Below are 23,630 nucleotides of genomic sequence, written 5' to 3' on the forward strand. Positions count from 1 at the left end.
TTTTGGCTGCTGTATAGAACCCATTCTCTGCCAATTCAGCATTTCACCATGCAAAGAACCGTTGAAGAACCATTCAACCATTCATGAAGGCCATTCTCCGTACTAAAGAACCCTTGAAGAACCTTCTTTTATAACTGTGTACAGTTCATGCATTTAGTTATACATTATCATACATTCATTTGCAGTTTGTTGTTATTTACCCCGCTGTGTGCAGTGCTCTGGACTCTCTGCTCACAGCTGTGTTGTAGATCCAGTCTCAGCAATTACCGCACTGGGCCGTTCACCGATTGGGCGCTGCTTGACCCCTCCCACAGGGGGCGGGGTCCAGGCCGTAATGAAACTGGGCTTGTCCGGCTGGCAGACGGTTGGAGGTGTTGTGCTGGGGCGTCAGAGCGAGTGTCCCACCTGTGGAGAGCAGAAGCTGCGAGCGAGAGCCTTAAAGAGCTGAAGCCTGAACTTCTGAGGACCCCGGATTCTACCGAGCGACATGTTTAAGAAGAAAACCTTGAAGAACAGCGTGACCATCACGCAAAAGAAGTGAGTCCATCCGATCTAAACCTGCGCTCGAGGCTAGAGCTGGCGCCTTCATCCAATTCTCCGCTCCACCTTAAATGGTGCAGCAGTTACAGTCTGGCTCTGAGGCGCCCGAATGTAACTGCTGCACCATTTAAGGTGGAGCGGAGAAGTCGAATAAGATGCCAAGTTCAGCCCTGTAACTTCACGCTGCCCTTCAGTGGGGGTTTGCTTTCACTTCTAGCTCGAACATTTGATGCTTCTCAAGTTCACCAGCCGTTTACCTGATCATAAAGCCACTGTAAAGTTCTGCTGTGGTGTGTTTGTGTGCATTACGATATGATTTGTACCTCCTGTTCGTCCCTTCTGTGTTAGAGAGACTGGATTCACTCTTACAGGGCCAGTTTTCCAGACCTGGATTAAGACTAAACCTAGTCCAAGTCGTGATTCACCATTGGCACCACAGATTAGTCCAAGACTAACCCTAATCCTTGTGTAGGAAACTGACCCATACTGTTAAATAAGACAACATACTGAGATAAGTCTTATAAAGTAGGTTTCCTGAGCCTAGATTAAGCTTAATCCTTGATTTAAAGGGCTAAATCATGGTTGGCATTGCAGTTTAGTCCGAAACTAGGTGCGGCAGGCTGGTATGTAGTATTGAGATCACTTTTAAAGGCCTTTTTTAGGGGTACGTCCTCACTGATGTTACACTTTGGTCTAAGACTAGGCATAATCTGTGTCAAAAAAGTGTAGAAGGAACACATAGGAGTAGTTCTCCATGCCCAGATTAAGCGTTTGCCCAGACTAAATGGCATTTTTAATGTTAAAACACCATAAACAGTGCAGTTTAGGCTTAATCCTTGTCTGGCAAACTGACCCAGACTGAATCCTGGAATTAAAGGGTTAAATCACTGTTGATATTGCAATTTGATATTTATTTCGAAATTAGGTCCAGGAGACTGGGTTATAGTGTTGAACAATATAGGCAGTGCAGTTCAGGCTGAGACTAGGCTTAAACCATGTCTGGGAAACCAGCTTACAGGTTTCTGGACGCTGTAGCATTGAATTCAACACTCTTTGAGTAAGACTGAGTTAAATACTGCAGGAATCTTTCACTGACAGAGTGAACTCAGAGCTGGGGGGTTTTCTGTGCAGGTGTTTCTCACTGTAAGCGCTGGTTTCTACACCAGTCAGTGATCGCTGTGTCCTGTTTGTATTTTCTTGCAGAGTGCAGGGTGTGGTGGGCAGGCCCAGCACTCCAACAGGTCGGGTCACTTCACTGCTCTGTGTGCAGATACCATAGCAAACTTTCATTCACTTTCTGCTCCTTATCTCTGCTCTCGCATCAGAACTGGTCCAGGAGACACCCAGACAGACCCAAAATATGTTTGTTATGACACTGTAGTGTGGCGTATTGGTCAGGCCTGCCTTGAGCACTAGTTATTTTCAGTGCGCACAGTCAGTGACAGGTTCTATCTACATTTACATTTACATTTACATTTACAGCATTTAGCAGATGCTCTTATCCAGAGCGACTTACAAGAAGTGCTTTGTCAATCTAGAGAAAGTATCTTTGCTAGTTACCAATAGCTTAGAGAAAAAGACAGTCCTGAGCTCAAATACTGATAGAAACAAAATGTCACTGCAGACACCAAGAGAAAAAGAAACAGAGTTGAACGCAGAACTCTGTGTCATTCAATGCAATACAATAACAATAAGATACAATACAATACAATAAGCTACAATACAACATATCTGTGCTATATCATCGTAATCAGGATGAAACTCTGTGCTGTCATCTTTATCCTGTAGCATCTTATTGTGGGTTGCTTTAGAGTTAAAGGAGTTGGGTCTACCCATAAAAATATATATAGGTATAATATTCCTATAATGCATGTATAGTAATCTATAATACTTGTTTAGGAATCCTGTTGAAGGTCCTATATATCTATAACTCTATATCGCTGCTGTCATTTTTCGGGTTTTGACATAGTTTGAAAATGCTTGCTGCCCTTTTGCTTGTCAGTAAATTTCATGATGAATGGACCAAATGAAACGGCCCAAAATGACTTGTGTGTTTTTTGCTTCTCCTGTAAAGTTACCATTTTGGAGATGCAAGGTTTTGTTCCAACAGCAGTAACATGCTATAGTAATAATAGGACCTATGACATTATTATAGATGTTTTTCTTTAAGGTTTGTAGTAATAAGTACTAAAATATCAGATAGGTACATACCTTTTATTGCACATTTCTCAAAGGTTGCCTTCACATACATTATACACATTATATCGTCGATGCCAAACCTTCGTCTCCAATTTTGTGTTTCTTAACTTTTCTACATAACTTAAATGTGCCAGTTGCTCTTTACACTGTGTGGAAATTTTATAACGAGTGGACAAAAATATGGTCAAAAATTCTTTGGAAAGAACTTTGTTTACATTAACTTACATTAAAGGGAAGTATATTTTTGCCTTCTCCTATAAAGTCTTAATGGTGACTCACCATTGCCACTGCAGTTTAGTGCAAGACTAGGCTTAATCCCTGTCTGGGAAACTGATCTATTGTCTGAAATAAGACTTAAAGTACTGGAGATACGAGCTACAAATCAATGCACATTAAAAAAAGCAAGATATAAAAGGAATACATCTCCAGATATGCAGTTAGGGATAAGTAAATGATTTAAAACGCAAATTTAATGACGTAAAGATGAAATAAAAGATTTTATTACAAGGCCAATGAATGGAGATGTGCTCTAAAGCTGTCCTTCCTCTCATAAAGTCTTATATTACCCCTTTGGTTAAGAATATCAGACTAATTATCAGGATAATAGGCTTCTGCATAAACTGGTATGCAGTTGATTATAGTGAATGATTCCTGTATAATATGCCATTAATGTCACAGCTAAATGATTTGTTGGCTGCTTTTTATGCCACAGCATGAAAGTTCAGGTAGTTTTTGTGGGATTTGGCTGAAGCTGCGCTGCTACAGCAGGTGATTCACATACTTCATTATTGAATTCATGAATTGATCAGGTCATTAACTGACATGTGAGTGAGCGAATGGTCTTTGTACGAGTGTGGATGAGCGACTGGGTGGGAAGTGAAATGGAATCTGAACAATGTGTGAGTGTGCATGCTCCCCGCCCTGAACATTGTACCCATGTTGCTTTTCTCGTTCGGGACAGTGTTGTTTTCTTAAAGAGCCTGATTTTCTGGTCTCAGGTGAGAATTTGACAGACTGGGTTTCAGGCTCTGACTTGAGCAGGATCAGACGTGCTGGGGTTCACATTACCAGCTGGGCTGAGGCGTTAGCTCAGATGTTCGCAAAAAGGTGGAGGTGCAATGGATTTAAAAAAAACAAATGCAGTGGCTGCAGACAGGTTTAAAGGGCCTGTATGATGGAAAAGTGCTTTATTTTCTTTGTTTTGAATATGAAAGACATTGATATTGCATATAAACATTGCTAAAGTTACAAAATGTAATATATCTCCATTTTTAGGGACTAAATTGCAAAAGCAGACAGTTTTTCGATTCTTGTTTGTGATGTCATAAAAACCAGTCAATCATGTATCTTCCTATTCAGCCTATAGCAGTTTAGCCCTGCCCACTCACACTGAAATTGTCGAAATTGAGTGTTTCAGCCTGAACTGCATCTTTAATTTAAAAAACCACAGGGCAGTCATTTTACGTGGCCTACCACTTCGTGGCTGCGTTGCTGTCGTTCCCAATCACTTTGTTATAATACCACTGACAGTTGACTGTGGAATATTTAGTAAGGAAATTTCACGACTGGACTTGAGTGCACAGGTGGCATCCTATCATGGTACCACACTGGAATTCACTGAGCTCCTGAGAGCGACTCATTCTTTCACTAATGTTTATAGAAGCAGTCTGCAGGCCTAGGTGCTTGGTTTTATACGCCTGTGGCCATTTAAGTGACTGGAACACTTGAATTAAATGATTTGGATGTGTGAGTGAATACTTTTGGACATATATTATATATAGGGAGTGATTTGATTAAATGATTCAAATGAATTATTATTCTCTAGGAGAGAATTCAGTGTGTTGTGAAAATTAAAGCAAATTATCTTCATTTTATATAATAAAAAGTAGCACATACTTTTGAACTTTTTTATAACTTATTTGTACTTGTTTTTCAATCAGACTTTAATCAGTGTAATCATGATATGTGATATTTGTACACATGTTCAAAAGTTTGGAATCACTGACCATATTAGCCGTTTTTGTTGTTTAATATGTGATAATAACTTTTCGCTGTTGTCGGAACAAAACCTCGTGTCTCCAAAATGGTAACTTTACAGGAGAAGGAAAAAACTTGCTTTACATTTAATGTAATGTAATGTCAATGGAACCAGAATTTTTTCCAAGTCATTGTGGGCCGTTTCTTTTGGTCCATTCATCATGAAATTTACACACAATGTAAAGGGCAATAGGTGTTTCAAATTATGTCAAAAACTGAAAAATGACAGCAGCGATATATTATGTGTATTTATTTATAATGAACTATTCGCCAAAAGGTTTCTTTTTTTCAATGTTTTATTTAAAATTTCAGCAATTCATTGAACAGGAAGTCATTACACGATATATATATTATGTAATGTAAAATGTAGAGGTAGGCGATATGACAAAAATATAATATCGCGATAATTCAGGAATATTGTGATATATGCGATATGTCACAGTATTTATTTTTTCAGATATCTGATCAGCTGGAACAAAGAAATAAACAGCCATTTAAAAAAAATACTATCAGAAACTGTGAACACAGTAATGTTACTTATTATTTGGCACCATTTCAGGACTAATTTTGCTCTTTTTATAATGAAACATGCAGTCGGTCAGTATCTACAAGTACAGATGATATACATGATTTGCATGATATACATGAAAAGCATATTGCATTGTGACATAATTTATCACAGTAATGATATATATCGTGTCACATTGCTCAGCCCCAATAACGTGAATACTGTACACACAGTTTATTAGATGATAATATATTGTGTCTGTTTAATTTCATGTTTAAAGTGTTCTGTAAGATTTTACCTCTACTTTTTAAATATGATGCATTCTGGATTATAATTACCACCAAAAAAGCTGTAGAACATCAAGAATAACTTTATCTAAATCTTTTTTTGGTCATTTTAGGATCTTTTAAAGCTCTGTTCATCACTCTGCACTTCCTCAGTGGCTTTTTCACAGATTATCTGAAATGCGAAGTTGTTCAGGACGAGCAGAGTAGAATAATTGTATGAATTTATCACCAACCAGGTTTTATTTTGTTGAAAACAGTGATTCCAAACTTCTGACCTTGCTCTGTAGCAGCTCTGAAGAAGTCCAGTAGCTCCTGCATGGACTTTACCGCACTTTAAAAACAGGTTTTCAGCACTCGTAGTTGTGTAGCATGTTTTAATGAATCTGTTATGAATTAAAAACGAGAAGCTGTTTATATTGTACTGTGTTTGTGCAGTTTAATGGGTGTGTTATCTGTCAGTGGAAGCCCCACCCCAAACCCAGAGCAGGGCCCCAGCCCACACATGAATGAGCTCAGCTGAACGTTGGACCTGCTCTGCTTTATACAGCACGCAACAAAGGCCTGGACTGCCATGAGTCATTTCTCAGTCCTGAATCGAACCAAATCCAAAGCCCGTAGAGCTGCGCACACTCACTGCGGTGACCACGTGGGGAGGTTTAAGCTCTGCTCAGCTCGTGCATTGATTCAGTTTTGTTGAAATTGTCTTATTTGAACCAGATGTCAGAGAGAGAATTGTGCTGGGCCTAAATACATAGTTTTCTGTTTAGATCATCAATGAAGTGCTTGTGGGCTGCAGCAACAGGAGAAAGGCTGAAACTCTAAAAGAAATTCCTCTTTGTGGTGAATTTGAGCCAAAACGTCTGCAGTGGAGTAACACAGATGACCTGTAACACTGATATTACAGCAGAACGCCACAGCGAGCTGACCCTTTCCTCAGAACATCATGCTGTAGGCAAGAGCACAGAAACCGTGGTTTTTATTACTTTTCTGGCAGAACGTTCAGATTTTGCTGGAAATGATGTTCACAAAACATTGAGTTGGGTAACTAACAGAAAATAAGTGAGTCAGTTTGACTCCCATTACAACACATTAACCCACTCATGTCAACTAAATACAATAAGAGTAAAAACAGCAGCTTGTTCTCCTTCTTCTTGTTCTGATTGTTCTTTCATATACCTGGGGTGGACATCTAGTAATGCCAATTTGTCGACTGATTGCTCAATAACATTCTTGTCCAGTATCCTCTTTTGAAAGTGGGCGTGGCTTAAATCAGAAATGAGTAGGAGGAGGTGCTGATACTGACAGATTGCAGAGTAATGAAGTCCTGGCGCTAAAGCTACGTTCATATTACCAGGTTGAAGTGGCACACACCTGAATTTTTGGCCTAATGTGAGACAATCTGATGTTTTCAGAGCTGTGTGGACACACAAGTCTGTTTTTAAAAATGGCCTGAGCCACTTTGGCTGCATTCACATTATAAGCCCCGTTGCTCAAATCCGATTTTTTTGCCCAGATCCAATCTCTCTAATGTGATGGATCTAATGTGAATGAATCAGCATCCTAAAATGGCACACATCCTACTCAGTAATGTCACGTGTTTTCAGATCTGAGTCACATGAGGACAAAAAATCTAATTTGTTCCACTTCAACCTGCTAATGTTAACATAGCATTTCATACGTGGTCCAAGATCAGATACGAGTCCAAATCGTGGCCAGGTGACCTTAATGTGAAGGTTTAGACGTTAGTTTCAGGACGCCAGTGAGTTCAGTGACTTTTTCAGTGATTTTAGTCACTTACCTAAGCGTGAACGATCATGTGAGCGAGATTGGATCTGAGCAAAAAATCAGGTTTGAGCAACGAGGCTTGTAATGTGAATGAAGCCTAATAGATCTGTGCATGGCCATGCAAGGACATCTGGGTCCGAGCTGGTTTTCTCTAAGGGAAAAATTAATGGTGTTGCAAAAATCACCCGAATTCTATGAATGAAATCGCCTAAATTCTCTGAAAATTCTCGGAATAATCCAACATCAATGCTGACAGCATGCTAACTGTGCACTGAAATGGCTTGCCGATCTAGTAAGGCTGACTGTTAAGTATTACAGTTCAGTTGGTACCATAAAAATATAGAATTTTAATAGCTGACCCTAATCCCCTGTGACCAAAAAACTGAATTTAATGATACATTATGTGATGGAAACAAAGTTTAGCCATATGGGCTGATTAATGTGACTTTTAATTTGAAAATTTTTATATTTTTAAAATGTTAGATACAGACTATTTCAGACAGGATGTTTCAGACAATTATAGATAAAGTCAGTTCAGAGATTGCGATTGTGTTTTATTTGACTTTGAGTCCTCCCGGGTCCCACACCATCACTCAGCAGACTCTGGATATATTTTTTTATATTTAAATAGAGTGAGTCACTCTGTCATTATTAAAGCTGAGTTGTGACAACAGAGTTGGAGGAAAGTAAGAGTAGAACTTGTTCAGCCTGTTTGAATTTCAGACACCCGTATTAAACCCTGACATGTTGATCTGACTCACGGTTCCTCTGAAGCTCAACGCTCGCTCACTAGTATAAATTTAGCTCTGAATGTGGTGAGCGCTAGAGCCGAGCTGAGTGTAGACTGTGGCAGCTCTCTGAGCAGAGCTGCACTGCAAAAATGGGATCTTGTCAAGTCAAATTATCTTAAATATAGTCAAGAAATCTAACATTTCTCCTGTTGACATTATTCTAAACTTAATTTTAAATTCTTCTCCTTATTTCTAGACATTTGTACCTGTTTCAAGTGAATTTATTAAGTACAATTATCTCACTATGTTGGCAGATTATTGTGTTTGTTGTAAGAAATAAGCTTGAAAATAGCAAAAATTATCTGCCAGTATAGTGAGATAATTTTACTCAATAAAATGACTTAAAATAGGTAAAAAGTGTCTGGAAATAAGGCAGATAATCTTATAATAAGTGCACAGCCATCTCAAAATGGGAAATTTTAGATATATTAACTAGATTTAAAATCATTTCAGTTGACACTATTTTTTGCAGTGTGTGAGTGTGACTGATGGGTGCAGGTGAATGAGAGCAGGTTTTTGCCCTGCAGGTAATTGCAGGTACAGCTGTGCTGGATTCTGATCAAGTTCAGTCATGCCAGCTGAGAGTAGCATCACAATTAGGACCTTATTACAGCTCTGTACACTCCCCTACACTGTAACTGCACTCTAACTCAACAAATCCATACATTTGAACTTTTTAACTCTACTTTTAAGCTCAGTCCTAAATTAAAGGTTCCTGAAAGGCTCGAGGGAACCCTTTAAATGGTACAGAACCTTCACATTATGTGTAAATCCCAGGATAAAATATAAAACATGTTCACTAAATACTCAAATTGAACATTACATTTAACATTCAGCTGAATTTGAATGGACAAAACAACAGAAACGCTATAAAACACGACTTAGAAAACTGGTCAGGTCTGTTTGGGCGTGGCTTGATATATGGCATGCATACCATGTAAGCCTGATTGACAGCCCTCAGTTCAAAACTCTCAGCCAGTTCAACAGTGCCAGGCTTATTACATACAGTGGTGCCTGAGAGTTTGTGAACCCTTTAGGATTTTCAATATTTCTGCATGAATTTGACCTAAAACTTCACACAAGCATTAAAAGTAGATAAAGAGAGCCAAATTAAACAAATGAGACCAAAATATTAGTGTAGGACGGCATGTGCTACCCTGGGCTCAAGGAGGACGCTGAAGGCAGGGTTCAGAGCTGCAGCATCCATTTTCTTTATTCACACATCAGATTAACAAAGCTAACAGAACCAAAACCAACTCTACGCTACGCTGGCCACTTTTCAGTGGCTTTTAACTTACTAGAGTTTTCAGTCTTTTACTCAAGCTTTTCAGGTCTTCGTCAGTCTCTTCTTGCTGCTGCAGCTTTTCTTTCTTTCTTTCTTTCTTTCTTTCTTTCTTTCTTTCTTTCTTTCTTTCTTTCTTTCTTTCTTTCTTTCTTTCTTTCTTCTTTTTTTTCTTTCTCTCTCTCTCTCTCTCTCTCTCTCTCTCTTCCCCCCCTCAACTTGCGCTGCCAGCCAGATCAGCATCAGCTGGCTCTCATTAAGGGCAGCATGGGATGTACTGAAGCAGCCTCGCTGCGTGACCGGGGGCGGAGCTCAGGACTCACTCGTTGCCCTCTTGCCTCTTTTTGCCGGTACCGTCGTCATCCTCCTTCTTCTCCTCCTCCCGCCATCACTTGCGTCACTTGGAGCTCCAGCTTTGCGCTCCGTCCCTAACCCACTCGCAGCTCTCTCCCCGCCATCCTCGTTGGTGTTTGTTGCTGCTCTATGTTAGGGCCCCGATGATGACGGCAGCGAGACAGGGGCGGGCCAAAATTAGACTTGGCCATTTATTATTTTGAAGAAAATCATCCAATATTTCATATCTGTGAGTGAGTATGTGAACCTTTGATTTCAGTATCTGATGTGAAAACCTTGTTTAGCAATAACTGTAAATGATTCTGGTAGCGGTTGATTAGTCCTGCACACGTGCTTGGTGGAATTTTAGCCCCTCCATACAAAACAGTGTTGGTTATGTTGGTGGGTTTCCTCCCATGAACTGTTGCTTCAGGTCCTTCCACAACATTTCTACAGGATTAGGGTCAGGACTTTGACTCGGTCAATCAAAACATTAACTTTATTCTTCTTTATCTATTCTTTGGTAGAATGACATGTGTGCTTACGTTCGTTGTGCTGCTGCATTACCCACCTTTTCTTGAGTTTCAGCTCACAGACAGATGTCCTGACATTTTCATTTACAGTTTGCTGGTATAATACATTAGTTCATTGTTCCATCAATGATGGCAAGCCATCCTGGCTCAGATGCAGCGAAACCCAGACCATGATACTACCACCACCATGTTTCATAGATGCTGGAATGCAGTGTTTTCCTTTCTCCAAACATAATGCTTCACATTTAAACCAGAAAGATCTATTTTGGTCTCATCTGTCCACAAGACATTGTTCGAGTAGCCTTCTGACTTGTCCATGTGATCTTTAACAAACTAGGTTTTCTGTAATGCTGCTGTTGTAAAAAGTGCTTTACAAATAAATCTGAATTGACCACCACATTTGTACAAACAGTAAATTACTTATTAGTTGCTTTATTTTCACTGTAATTTACTGCACCATGTTAACAGTAAATAACAGTAAATGAACAACTGTAGTATGACTTCACACTCACCTGTACCACCAGAAAACTGTGATGTAGCTATTATTCTGCTGTACAGTTACAGGAATAAGCTGTAATTAATCTCCTATATTTTGCATAGCAGCTGTAAAAATAACACAACTCAATAAACAGAAATATACCGTAAAGTCTTTTGTAGAAATAAACCTTTTCAGAAGAGACAAGTGGAAACATCTGTCAGTGCTGCTTACTCTATGCTGGTTATTGTTTACAGGCTCTGTAACTTTCTTTTTTATCATTCATGCAGTTGTCTCATGTTCTAAGTTGACGATATTAAATAGGTAGTTAACAGGTGAATGTCCTCTCTCTCTCTGTCCTGCAGACCCACCACTGACCTGTCTGTTCTGATTGAGAAGCTGCAGAAAAATGCTGATAAAGTGGAAAAGCACATCACGGAAACGGAGCAGAACCTCAACAAGGCACGTAGATGCATCACAACACTGTTTACTGCAAACTCAGCCTTCCTGTACACACATTCACAGCCTGTTTACAGTCATAGCTTTACTATTTATAGCATTTATTATATAATAAATATACCCTGCTATCTTTCATTAGGCTTTTATCTACTATAACTCATTAAATATCTATTATTAACTACTCAGAAATATTCAGTATCTACTGTGAATTATTCAGTGTCTACTGTGAATTATTCAACACCTACTATGAATTATTCAGTATCTGCTATGAATTATTCAGTATCTACTATGAATTATTGAGTATATAGTATTAATTATTGAGTGTCTACTATGAATTACTCAGCATCTATTATGAATCATTCATCAACTACTATGAATTATTGAGTATCTGCTATGAATTATTCAGTATCTGCTATGAATTATTGAGTATATAGTATTAATTATTGAGTGTCTACTATGAATTACTCAGCGTCTATTATGAATCATTCAGCAACTACTATGAATTATTGAGTATCTGCTATGAATTATTCAGTATCTGCTATGAATTATTTAGTAATACCATGAATGGTTCAGTATCATCTATAGATTATTCAGTATCTACTTTGAATTCTTCAGTTATAACTATAATGATTTGGTATCTACTATAAATTCTTGAATTATTGAGTATCTATTATAAATTATTCAGTATCTATTATCATTTTTTTTATATATCTACTATAACTTATTCAGTATCTAATATGAGTATTTCAGTATCTATGATGAATTATTCATTAACTGCTATTGATTATGTAGTAACTATTATGAATTTATGACTAGAGAAGTTTTGGGGACACCTCACCTTCTTGGCATTTTTATGTTATTGGTTTTTGTGAATGTGAAAAACAAAATATTCACATGTCTACTTTTATGTTCTGTGTTTTTATTATTAGGATATCACTAAGATCAATGAGGGAAAGCCTCCGCTGTATCAGGACGCTACCAACAAATCCATCCTGAGCGCTCTGGAGCTGCTCTCCAGCCTGGACGAGGAAGCAGCTGAGGCCAAACGCCTGCAGCACCCACAGGCTGAGATGATCCAGCAGGAGTGAGTACAGACACCCCACCGCGCATGATTACAGTGCATCTGGCTGTAAATATGATTTACAGTTCACCCCAAACTTAGTCGATCAGTCAACACTTCAACCCCACAAGTTCAGTGTCTCTAACAGACTTGATTATGTGGGTTCTGACTTACTGTTATCTATGAACATATAAACACTTTAAACACACTAGGAGCCTGAAGTGTGTCTGTGTTTTAGTCCATGTTTATAGATAACACACATAATCAAGTCTATCAGAGATACTGAAGAACTCCGTATGGTTTGAGGCGAGTGTGTCATTATTTAGGCATGCAGTCAGCACCATACTAATCGATTTACATATGTTTGCATTAAGTGTTAGCAGCTCCAGGGCTAAAACTCAAAAACACTAGATAGCAAACTGTGTCCACTGAAAGCAAGAGGACAGCAGACCACTGTTGGCCCATGGATGGCAAAGGTGGCGGCCCACTGGCGGCTATTGTCTTAGCGTTTTCCAGGCGGCCCCCTGGTGATTAAGCAGAGTGTCACGCAAAAAGCCACTTTTCATCACTCACTTTCTACTCGCAGTCCAATTTACTTCTCTTTCCTTCTTTTCTTTCTTTTGATATACTTTGATATAAAATAGTAAATAATTTAACAGTAATATCATAAATAAAGGTGTAACAAACCTAGCACAGTGTCTGCAACAACATAAACCATTGCAACCAGATAAATTTACATTAGGCCTCATTATTTGTTATTATTGTCTTAGCACATTTTCCAAAATAAAAGTCTGTGCGCAATTAAAACCTGTTTGAGGACATTTAAATATAGTTAGACCTTGTACAAAGGACAGCAATCTGGGTGGGCCTAGGGTGAGTCAGCAGTGTGGGGTGCTGACCTTACCAAGCCAGCGGACCAATATATGTGGACCAATGATTTACTAATTGGGTTCAGATTTGATTTTCACTGAAGTACAGCTTTAACATTATGTTGCCATACTGTGGACTGAAAGGTGATTAGCCTGTATTTACTTTAACACATTGTTGTCGTTTTAATTCCTCAGTATGAAGCAGCTGCGTGATCGTGTGATGAAGCTGAGGGACGAGCACAATCACATTTACCACCTGACCCGCTCTGAGGGGCTGCCCAGCGTCAACTGGGGCAAAATCATTGACGAGAAACTTGTATGTAACCATGTGTCACACTCTCCCTCACTTTCTCTCATTATTCTACTGATTCTGTGGAAATGAAATGAAAACGCCAGCAGATTCCCAATATCTACATGTGGCATTACCAGGGTGATAAGCCTGTCTGCCTGTCTGTCTGTCTATGTATATATCTATCTGTCTATCTATCTGCCTGTCTGTCTGTCTATGTATATATCTATCTGTTTGTCTATGTATATATCTATCTGTCTGTCTATCTGCCTGTCTGTCTGTCTATGTATATATCTATCTGTCTGTATATGTATATATCTATCTGTCTGTCTATCTGCCTGTCTGTCTATCTATGTATATATCTATCTGTCTGTCTATCTGCCTGTCTGTCTGTCTATGTATATATCTATCTGTCTGTCTATCTGCCTGTCTGTCTGTCTATGTATATATCTATCTGTCTATCTATGTATATATCTATCTGTCTGTCTATCTGTCTGTCTATCTGTCTATCTATCTGTCTGTCTATCTGTCTATCTATCTGTCTGTCTATCTGTCTATCTATCTGTCTGTCTGTCTGTCTATCTATCTATTTTTCTATCTAAGAATGCAAATGGTTCTTTGAATGTATATGACTGCATATAGGAAAACGAAGTACTGACATGCAAATATGGTGCGTGTGCATGTGTGCGTGTGTGTTTAAACAGGCAAATCTCAACAACAAAGGGTTTGGTCAGGACCTGCCCACCATCGAGAATGAAGTTGAGGAGCACAATATTTTTCACAGTGAAGTGGAGGCTTTAGCTCCTTACATCACTGACAGAGACGACAGGGTGAGTTAATATGTTATAATAATAAACACTGTAATATGTGAACTAACAGATTATTCCCACCCATTGCTGTTCAAAAGTGTGGAATCACTGGGACTCATTCTCTAATATCTCCCTAAGTTTGTTCTTAAATGTGTTTAGAAAAAGGTCCTAACAAGGTCTGAGCATGTCAGATTCAGGACGCCTTCTTAAAAGCACAAAATTGAGTGTGTGTAGATTCTGTTCTTACCTAAGAACAAGTCCCAGATAAGACAACACTGGGGAATGACAGAGTTTTCGCCAAAACTCCATAAGTGGGTTTAAGAAGAAATTTCTTCTTTAGAACGGTTGGTGAACAAGGCCAAATGTTTTAATAAAATGAAACCAAATGTGTTGCAGAACTCTAAGCAATATTTAATAATTATTGGGAATTTGGAAAAAATGAAAAGATTCCTGAAATTTCTAAAGTTATAAACTGTGTGAGCTGTACAAATTCTAGTAATGTATAATATCTAGAATGATGTTCTATTAACATTAATATCCAGAATGATGTTCTATTAACATTAATATCCAGAATGACGTTCTAATAACATTAATGTCCAGAGTGATGTTCTAATAATATTAATATCCAGAATGAAGTTCTATTAACATTAATATCCAGAATGATGCTCTATTAACAGTAATATCCAGAATGAATTTCTAATAACATTAATATCCAGAATTATGTTCTATTAACATTAATATCCAGAATGAAGTTCTATTAACAGTAATATCCAGAATGAAGTTCTATTAACAGTAATATCCAGAATGAAGTTCTACTAACATTAATATGCAGAATGAAGTTCTAGCAACATTAATATCCAGAATGAAGTTTGATTAATGTCAATATCCAAAATTATGTTCTATTAACGTTAATATCCAAAGTGATGATCTATTAACATTCATATCCAGAATGACGTTCTTATAAAATGAATATCCAGAATTAAGTTCTATTAACATTCATATCCAGAATCATGTTTTTATAAAATTAATATCCAGAGTGATGCTCTTATAAAATTAATGTCCAGAATGGTGTTCTAATAAAATGAATATCAATGTGGTCTCATATTTCATAGGAGCTGAAAAAATCTAGAGTCATAAAATGATTACAAAAACAATCACTATATAATTAGTGTCTTATTTATTGTTTATTAACGTCTTATTGTCCCTACAATGCATCTAATATGGAATAAAGATCTGAAATTATCTTGGTGTGTATTTTCTTTTTGAATCTGTGTTGGGTATAAGTTGTGTATAAAGTAAGGGGAATTAATAATAAGTGCTGGTGTTCCCAAACTTTTGAACAGTGGAGTCTAAGTTGAACTGAAAGTGTCTGAAATGAGTCAGATCAGTGTGTTTGACTCTGACTGTGCTGTTTGTGTTTCAGGACTATCAGCAGCAGAAATACAACAGACTGATGGTAAAGCTCAACTCTTCTGCTTCACTGGTTTTTTAGCAGTGGGTTTAATCGTTTGATCTCTCACCACTAACCCACCCAGCCGGCTGCTCTGAGATGAGAAAGCCTGGGGAATTTGAATTAGAACTTAATCTGTGTTATAGGACCTGTTCCACTTGTAAACATTTACTTTTCATATTTGCCCATTCAAAACGCATTGACAGTGCTGGCTCTGACACAGGAGAGTACTGTGTGATTCAGCTGTGTGACTCCTGTTTGCTCCAATAACTTCTCTTTAACCCTTAGACATCTGGAGTTATCACTGTTTGATTTACTTTGCATAGTTATTTACATGTATTTACATAAGTACATGTATTTATTATATAGTTACATTTCTGACTATTTTCGGCTTGTTTAGACATCAGAAAATGACAATGTGCAGAATGAATGACAAAAACATCTTCTATAACAATCTTCTTCTTGAAATATGTGTGGATTTCAAGTTCAAAGATGTGCCCTTTCATGCCAACTATCAGAAATAATTCATATAAAACTATAGTACCAGAAATAACTGACTTTTAAGTGATTAAATTGTGCTTTTTTTATCTGAGGGTATAAATATGTTGGTATTGTTTATTATTTTAAGCTATTTTATGAGGTCACCATTTCTGTGTTTTTCTTTGTAAAGGCCAGCTCTACTGCCCGGCAGAAGAACCTCTTGAGTCTGAAGGACTACATGCAGCGCTGCACTAATGAGCTGTATTGGCTGGACCAGCAGGCTGATGAGCGCATCGGTTACGACTGGAGCGATGCTAACCTGGACTACCCCGCCCGCAAGAGACAGTACGAGGTACGGCAGGGGTCTTTATGACCATCGGTGGGCAGATGTATCTGTGTAGTGCTGGATTAATAATCAACACCTGTCGAAATTGTAGTAGAGATGTGAATAAATATCATTAATACTATATTGTAATAAATTGCAAATTAGTCCAAACCTTAAATCAACTATTAAAGAAGGGGTGTCAAACTCAAGTCACCTAGGGGCCACTAGCCATGTGGTCTGATTCAAGAGGGGCCGGCTGTAAAAAATGCCTTCAGAAAGGTGTCTCGTATGAATTTGAACTCCATATTTTATTCTTCGACAAATATTTTACACTGTAAAATAAAATATGGAAAACGTGTCCCATAGTTTTGTCTTTAGTATGGATTTAAGTCATCACAAACTACTACTATTACAACAAATAATAGGTATTATAATTAAAACAGTAGTAGTATTATAATGAAACAGTATTATTAAAGTAGTATTATAATTAAAAATGTGGTTGTATTATAATTAAACAGTATTATTAAAGTAGTATTATAATTAAAACAGTAGTAGAATTATAATTAAACAGTATTATTAAAGTAGTATTATAATTAAAACAGTGGTAGTGTATTAGTAATACAATAAACATTCTAGGGACCCTTATTGTGATAGCATTAGCTTTCTTGCCAAACCTAAGAGAGGTTATAGTGAGCGGACTGTTGTGGATTTGTTTGATAGTTCTGTTAATCTCTTATTTGTAACATGCTGTATCTTCCTGAATGAATCCACAAAGACAGATTTAACTATCGGTCTAGATCAGAATAATAGCTGAGTTAGTTGTAGCTAAATTAGTCGTGTGTGCTCTGTGTTCAACCTTCCTGCACCACCAGGTTTTCTTCTGAAAAACATAAATGTATTATTGCTTTTATCATCATAATCATCAGTCTGAGCTGATTTGTAGAGCTTTTGTTGGGTATAAAGCCACAGTGTCCTTGGGTAAAGCTAATCTACTGGTCATGAACATAAACATATATATGCAGGTGTATAAACATGTATAAACAGGTATAAACATATGGCCTCAGAAAAGCTGGCGCTAAAAAGAAAAGCTAAGGAGTAAATATAAGACAGGCTGTAAAGCTGTGCTGCAGGCTGATAGTTTGAGACCCCTGACTTAAAAAAACCTCCACAGAAATATCTGTTTATTTCTTTAGTTTTGTGTCTAAAAGGCTAATGTGGCTAACAATAATTGAAAGCTTATAGTCCAGCATTTAGCACTGGGCAAACTACGTGCCTCATCACACATTTAAATATGAAGCCATCTCAAAATGTATGACAGACTCTATAAAATTGAACAAAAGTAAAGACAAAATTCAGGCTTCTGAATGGCCTCTGCTGGGGTTTTAGCTATGCTAACATACTTTAGCCCACTGTTTCTCAGCTGTGGTCCTGGAGGCCCACTGTCCTGCACTTTTAGTGTTTTCCCTGCTCCCAACACACCTAACCGACTAATCAGCGCATTCCCTGCCCGTTACTGACTTAAAGTGGGTGCTAAAGCAGAAGAAGCACTAAATTGTGTAAGGAAGTGGGCCTCCAGCACCAGAACTGAGAAACACTGCTTTAGTCCAGGTTTAGTTAACAGTGAGTCATACAGTGTCAGAAACCACATAATCAAGGCCAGAGACACTGAACTTCTCCACAGGGTTTAGGCATGCAGTTAGCATTGTAGCTGCAGCACAGAAAGAAGCAGGAAAAGGGGGGAACTGACAGCGTAACAGTCTCATGTGTTACATTTCTCTAACAGAATTTCATCACTAAGTGCCTGGAGTCCAAGGAGGCGACCATCACGAAGCTGAATGATGATGGAGAGAAGCTCATTGCACAGGACCACCCAGGGAAGAATGTCATCGAGGTATTGCCAAGAAAATATCATTTGTAAACAGTCATTAAATTAGATTAGATTAGATAAGATTAGATTAGATTAGATGCAACGAATGAAGTGTGTGAGCTAAGTCAGTATCTACTATGAATAATTCAAAAATTAGTATGAATGACTCACTTTGTACTATGAATTATTCAGTATCCACTATTATTCAGTATCTACTATGAATTAGATTATCAGTGTCTACTAGATTAGATTAGATTCAACGCTGTGCAGAGTTCAGGTACAGAGATAAGATAAGATAAGATAAGATAAGATAAGATAAGATAAGATAAGATAAGATAAGATAAGATAAGATAAGGCTTTATTGTCATTCACATCACATGTGGTACATGAGGTGGAACGAAACATTGTACTCACGGTCCAGTCAACTCCCAAGTAACATAAACAATAAATAGAAGGTGCAAATAAAGGGGTGGACAAATAACAGCAGCATGGACCGCAGCAGTATGAGTACGAGTTAGGAGGTGTACATCTAAATGCTGGTGATGTATAAAGTGACATGTGTGGATGATATAGTGGAGGCACTGATTCAGTAAAGCAGCAATAAAGTGGACATGAAGTGCCATTGCAGTGATTGTCTAATTGGAATTTAAGAGTCTTACAGCTTCAGGGAAGAAGCTGTTCCTCAGTCTGGTTGTTTTGCACTTAATGCTCCACAGCCTCCTACCTGAGGGGAGCGGAACAAAAAGTGTGTGTGCTGGATGAGTGGGGTCCAGAGCCAATGAAATGTAGTTGGCATCTAACCAGAAGCGCAAACTCCAGTATCATTTACATACAAAGTGCAGAAGGACAGTGGAGTGGTAAAAAAAAAAAAAAAAAAAAAAAATATATATATATATATATATATATATATATATATATATATATATATAAAATATATATATAAATATAATATAACATATATACAGAGTGAGTGGAGAGCATACAAATGTAGGGCAATATGTTCAGAATTACATCACAACACTTTTACAAAATTTTATACAATTTATATACAGTTTTTATGTCACTAATTAGTCTTTTTAATTAAACGTCCGTTTGGTCCAATACATCCTCAGTCTGTTCAGAAACGTGTAAAATAATGTAATTTGTCATGGCAGTGATGCATGTTGTCATACTGCCCACCTGTAATTGCAGGTACTGCATAATATGTAATTCCGAGTCTAAACATGGCTGCTTAAAGAAAAGTCACACATATTTCACATGTGAAGTGTTCAAAAATCAAGTTTTCCTTTCATGTCAACACACTTTCATGTTGTCTTTAACATATAAAGCATGCAAAAATAACATGTATTTATTCTTCTGTGAATTGAATGACTTTCTGTAAGGGAAGGACAGTCTTTATATGTTTGACTGTGATTTATTGAGAAATAACACTGCCGTCAAGAAATTTGTCTTCTAGTTCAGCAAAAAGTAATTTGTCACAGTTTTAAGCACAAATGTAGTCAATCAGTTGAGATATGGTTGGTGTTTGACGTTTGCTTCTTCATTTGTGGTGCTACGAGGCTAACGCGCTAGGCTAGGTCATGGCCGCTTTTACACCCAAATCATGGTTTAAGGCCGGTTTCTGAGGATTTTAGCATGCAGCTAGCACCATGCTAATTGGTGGGGTTCCATTAGTTGCTAGCTACATTAGCCTTGTAGCTCCTAGTGACAATAAACACGTCTTGGCTAAATGGCTGCACTTGCTGTAAGAAGAAAATTGGGTAAAATTGTACTATTTTACAAAATGATCACTTTACTAGGCTGCAGATGAAACAAACAGATATTAAGGTAAGATAGGTAAAGGCTGTATTTGTTCCAGCAGTGAGTCTTCTGTAATTTTGTAGTGTTTGTAGACTGTGCGTATCTGAAATGTGTGTTGTGTTCAGGCCCATATGGAGGCTGTCCATGCAGACTGGAAGGGGTATCTGAACCTGCTGATCTGTGAGGAGAATCACCTCAAGCACATGGACGAGTACCACAAGGTGAGGAGAACAGAGAAAGGGCTGCTTTTCATATAGAAAGCTGTAAGAACAATGGACTTTAAAATAATCCATAAAAATAAGTGCCCTTTGAAGCAAATATGACATGAAAAAGTCTGGTAGCCGTTTTCTGTCAATTTTATAGACTTAGGCCCAGTCCCATTCCACCCTTTGCCCCTACCACTTAGCCCTACCCCTCTGTTTTGAGTGTTCATGTCTAGGGGTAGGGTGTCCCAAATCTTGTTGAGATAGAGGGGGAGGGTGAAGTGTTAGGGCTACATAGTCCACCAAATGGAGGTTTTTCAGACACACCAAACAGAGTGATAGGAGGAAAAAAGAAAACTGGCAAGATGGAGGCGAAACAAACAAATGTGTGAATATTCTCCTTTAGAAAATTACAATAGCCACTGCATTATCTTAGTTTAATTTTGTTTCTGTGTACTATGGTCCTTTTCTTCATAACAAGCATAAAAAAAGGTTAACGCCCCCTTGAAGGCATATGATGCCCTAAATGTAACTAAAGCCCAGCAGTGAGGAGCTGAACTTTACCTTCCTCTGCTGTCACTGCAGACTGGCAGGGCTGCCTACAGAGCAGCACTAGTAGCTGATGCTTGTAACTAATTTCCAAGAGCCAAGGAGACACTTGAAAACAAGGGGTAGGGGTAAAAATAAGAAATGGGACTGGACATTAGATGTTGATAAAGACTATAATCCTATAAAATATTTATTTCCCTGTAACTCTGTTGTCAGATGAACTAGGACTCTGTTGTCTCTCTGTGTGTGAAGCGTTGTTGAGCTGCTAGGGAGCAGTGGGGGAGAATGGAAAGGGGTGAATCTGCTGTGAAGAGGAGTTAAAGGTCCCAGTTTAACTGGTTGATTTTATACTGTGCAGTTTAACAAGGAGGCCAGAGACACTCAGGACCTGCTGAAGCGACTGGAAACGGAAATCCAGCAGAAGTACAATCCAGAGTTTAAAGACATGTACCAACTTGAAGGTCTTCTCACTGATCTGGGGGTAAATACTGTTTACAGTCTTTCAGTTTCACTAAGATTACCTGTATGATCTTTGTTGTAAGTTTGCAATGAATGAAGTGTGCGAGTCAGTGCCTACTATGAATAATTCAGGAATTAGTATGAATTACTCACTTTGTACTATGAATTATTCAGTATCCACTATTATTCAGTAACTCCTATGAAATATTCAGTCTACTATGAATTATCCAATTTCCACAATTAATTATTCAGTATCTACTATGAATTATTCACTAACTACTATTAATTATTCAGTAACTACTATTAATTATTCAGTATCTACTATGAATTATTCAGTAACTAGAATGAATTCAGTATCTCCAATATTTTTATTATGTATATACTGCAAATTATTCAGTATCTACTCTGGGTTACTCAGTATGAACTATGAATTATTCAGTATCTTCTTTTAAGTTTTCAGAATCTACTGTAAATTATTCTGTGCCTACTATGAAATATTCAGCATTTACTATAAAACTGGTTTCTGTGCTATATTAAAGTGAGAAGGAATTGAAGTAGCGTTGAGGGGAGTAAGTCTGTGGAATGTCTTCGGAACCTTAACACGTTTCTGTGTGTTTATTAGGACCAGGCGAAGGCCATGGATCACTTTGATGAGCGAGTGAAGGCTCTGCAGAACCGCAGCCTACAGGTTCTTCCACTCAAGTACCGCAGAAACCCTCCTCAGAAGCTCTTGCCTGTGGAGGCGCTGTGTGAATTTGACGCAGAAGAGGTACTTAACCACTTAAAATTCCAGGCTTATTATGTACTAAGGCCTATTATTCAGTGAATACAGGGACTTCAGCGCAAACGGGCTGAGCTGTTCAAAGTGTGTAAAAAAAATTGAACCCGCTCGTGAGAGCTGGCAATTTAAGAGACTTTATATGTACATATAAAGATGAGCCAAAGACATTGCATTTCCACTATAATGAACAATATAGTGCAAACAATACAAATTAAAGTGTTACCTAGACTTAATTATGTGTTTCCTGACACTATATGACACACTAGTATCTATAAACATAGATGAAAATACATTAGCAGAGCTACAAAACACACATAGCAGGTCAATTAGACGACTTGTGTAGTTGGTGGGATATAAGCTTCTATTATTTGTTACTTGCATAAGCTCAAGTCCTAAAACTAAAGAAGTAAGCTTAAGGCATCAAACATGTCTTGGCTGGTCAACTGTTAGCGGCAAAGGGAGGAAAACTAATTTCAGTTTTGGCTGAAGTTTCACTTTCATCTCATCTATTCTGTTTGAAGATGAGGCTCATCACTCTCCGTATTATACTTGGAGAAATTTGAAATATTCAGTTCCAGAGCTGAGTGCACGTTCTTTTCTGCTTGTGTTTAGATCTCTTTATTCTAATGTATTTAAATCCTTAAGGCCGCCACTCGTTTAAACCTGCCGTGGTGTGAGGGCTGGATTTTGGTGGGATTTCGGATTTGCATGGCAGGAATGAAGCAGCGGTTTTACAAGAGGTATCAGAGCTCAGAATAAGAGTCTCCGGCTTGTTTTTTTCTGCAGGGTCAGATTCTGCGAGGCCAGCGCTACACCCTGCTGAGGATCAGTGGCAGCAAGTGGGATGTTAAAGACCCGACTAGCCGCACACTAAGCGCTCCTGGTGTTTGTTTCATGATCCCACCCACCGACCCTGAATCAGTCGCCATTTCTGAAAAGTATGTGCACTTCTTTCTGACTGGCATTGACCGACTAGACTTATAATCATACTGTTATAATACTAACACTACAGTTATAAACTTATATATTATATAAACTGTATTTATATAAGGCGATCTCACTAAAACTAACTAAAGCTTGCAATAAAATGAGTAAATATGATTCATTATTACTGCACAGACTTTCTTTACTCCGCATGTTAAAAGTTTGGAGTCGTGCTTTTTTTTAGTGGCCCATATCATAGATTTATCTTGTATTTTATTTCTATCTTTATTTCTTTCTTGATTCTATATTATTTTTTGGGTTTGTGTACCAAAAACAATCATAAAACATTCATAATTCAACCTCTTTTTACCCCTTAGAATCAAACTGGCTTTTTTGTTACTCTGCCCTGATACTGATACATGTAAATGAGCTCTGTTCTGAATGGCTGCCTTGTATTATGCTTCATTCAAAAGCCATCCAGAGCTGAAACACTCCTTATAATGTTAGTGTGAGTGGGCAGGTCTAAGCTGCTGTAA

General features: G+C 38.0%; 1 protein-coding gene across 2 annotated transcripts in view; it reads left to right on the forward strand.

Annotated features, from left to right (window-relative positions):
* Nucleotides 1-356: 356 nt before the first annotated feature.
* ppl (periplakin) overlaps nt 357-23,630 on the forward strand; it is a 33,211-nt gene continuing 9,937 nt past the window's right edge. For both annotated transcript variants that reach the window (XM_017715486.2, XM_017715487.2), the window contains exons 1-12: nt 357-537; nt 11,136-11,232; nt 12,159-12,313; nt 13,354-13,474; nt 14,152-14,277; nt 15,680-15,712; nt 16,377-16,538; nt 18,295-18,402; nt 20,304-20,399; nt 21,289-21,411; nt 22,012-22,158; nt 22,957-23,108. In XM_017715486.2, coding sequence (XP_017570975.1) covers nt 488-537; nt 11,136-11,232; nt 12,159-12,313; nt 13,354-13,474; nt 14,152-14,277; nt 15,680-15,712; nt 16,377-16,538; nt 18,295-18,402; nt 20,304-20,399; nt 21,289-21,411; nt 22,012-22,158; nt 22,957-23,108 — 1,370 coding nt within the window. In that variant the 5' untranslated portion in view covers nt 357-487. The remainder of the gene's footprint in view (nt 538-11,135; nt 11,233-12,158; nt 12,314-13,353; nt 13,475-14,151; nt 14,278-15,679; nt 15,713-16,376; nt 16,539-18,294; nt 18,403-20,303; nt 20,400-21,288; nt 21,412-22,011; nt 22,159-22,956; nt 23,109-23,630) is intronic.

Source organism: Pygocentrus nattereri, chromosome 14 (assembly GCF_015220715.1).
Source record: "Pygocentrus nattereri isolate fPygNat1 chromosome 14, fPygNat1.pri, whole genome shotgun sequence".
NCBI classification, from domain to species: Eukaryota; Metazoa; Chordata; class Actinopteri; order Characiformes; family Serrasalmidae; genus Pygocentrus; species Pygocentrus nattereri.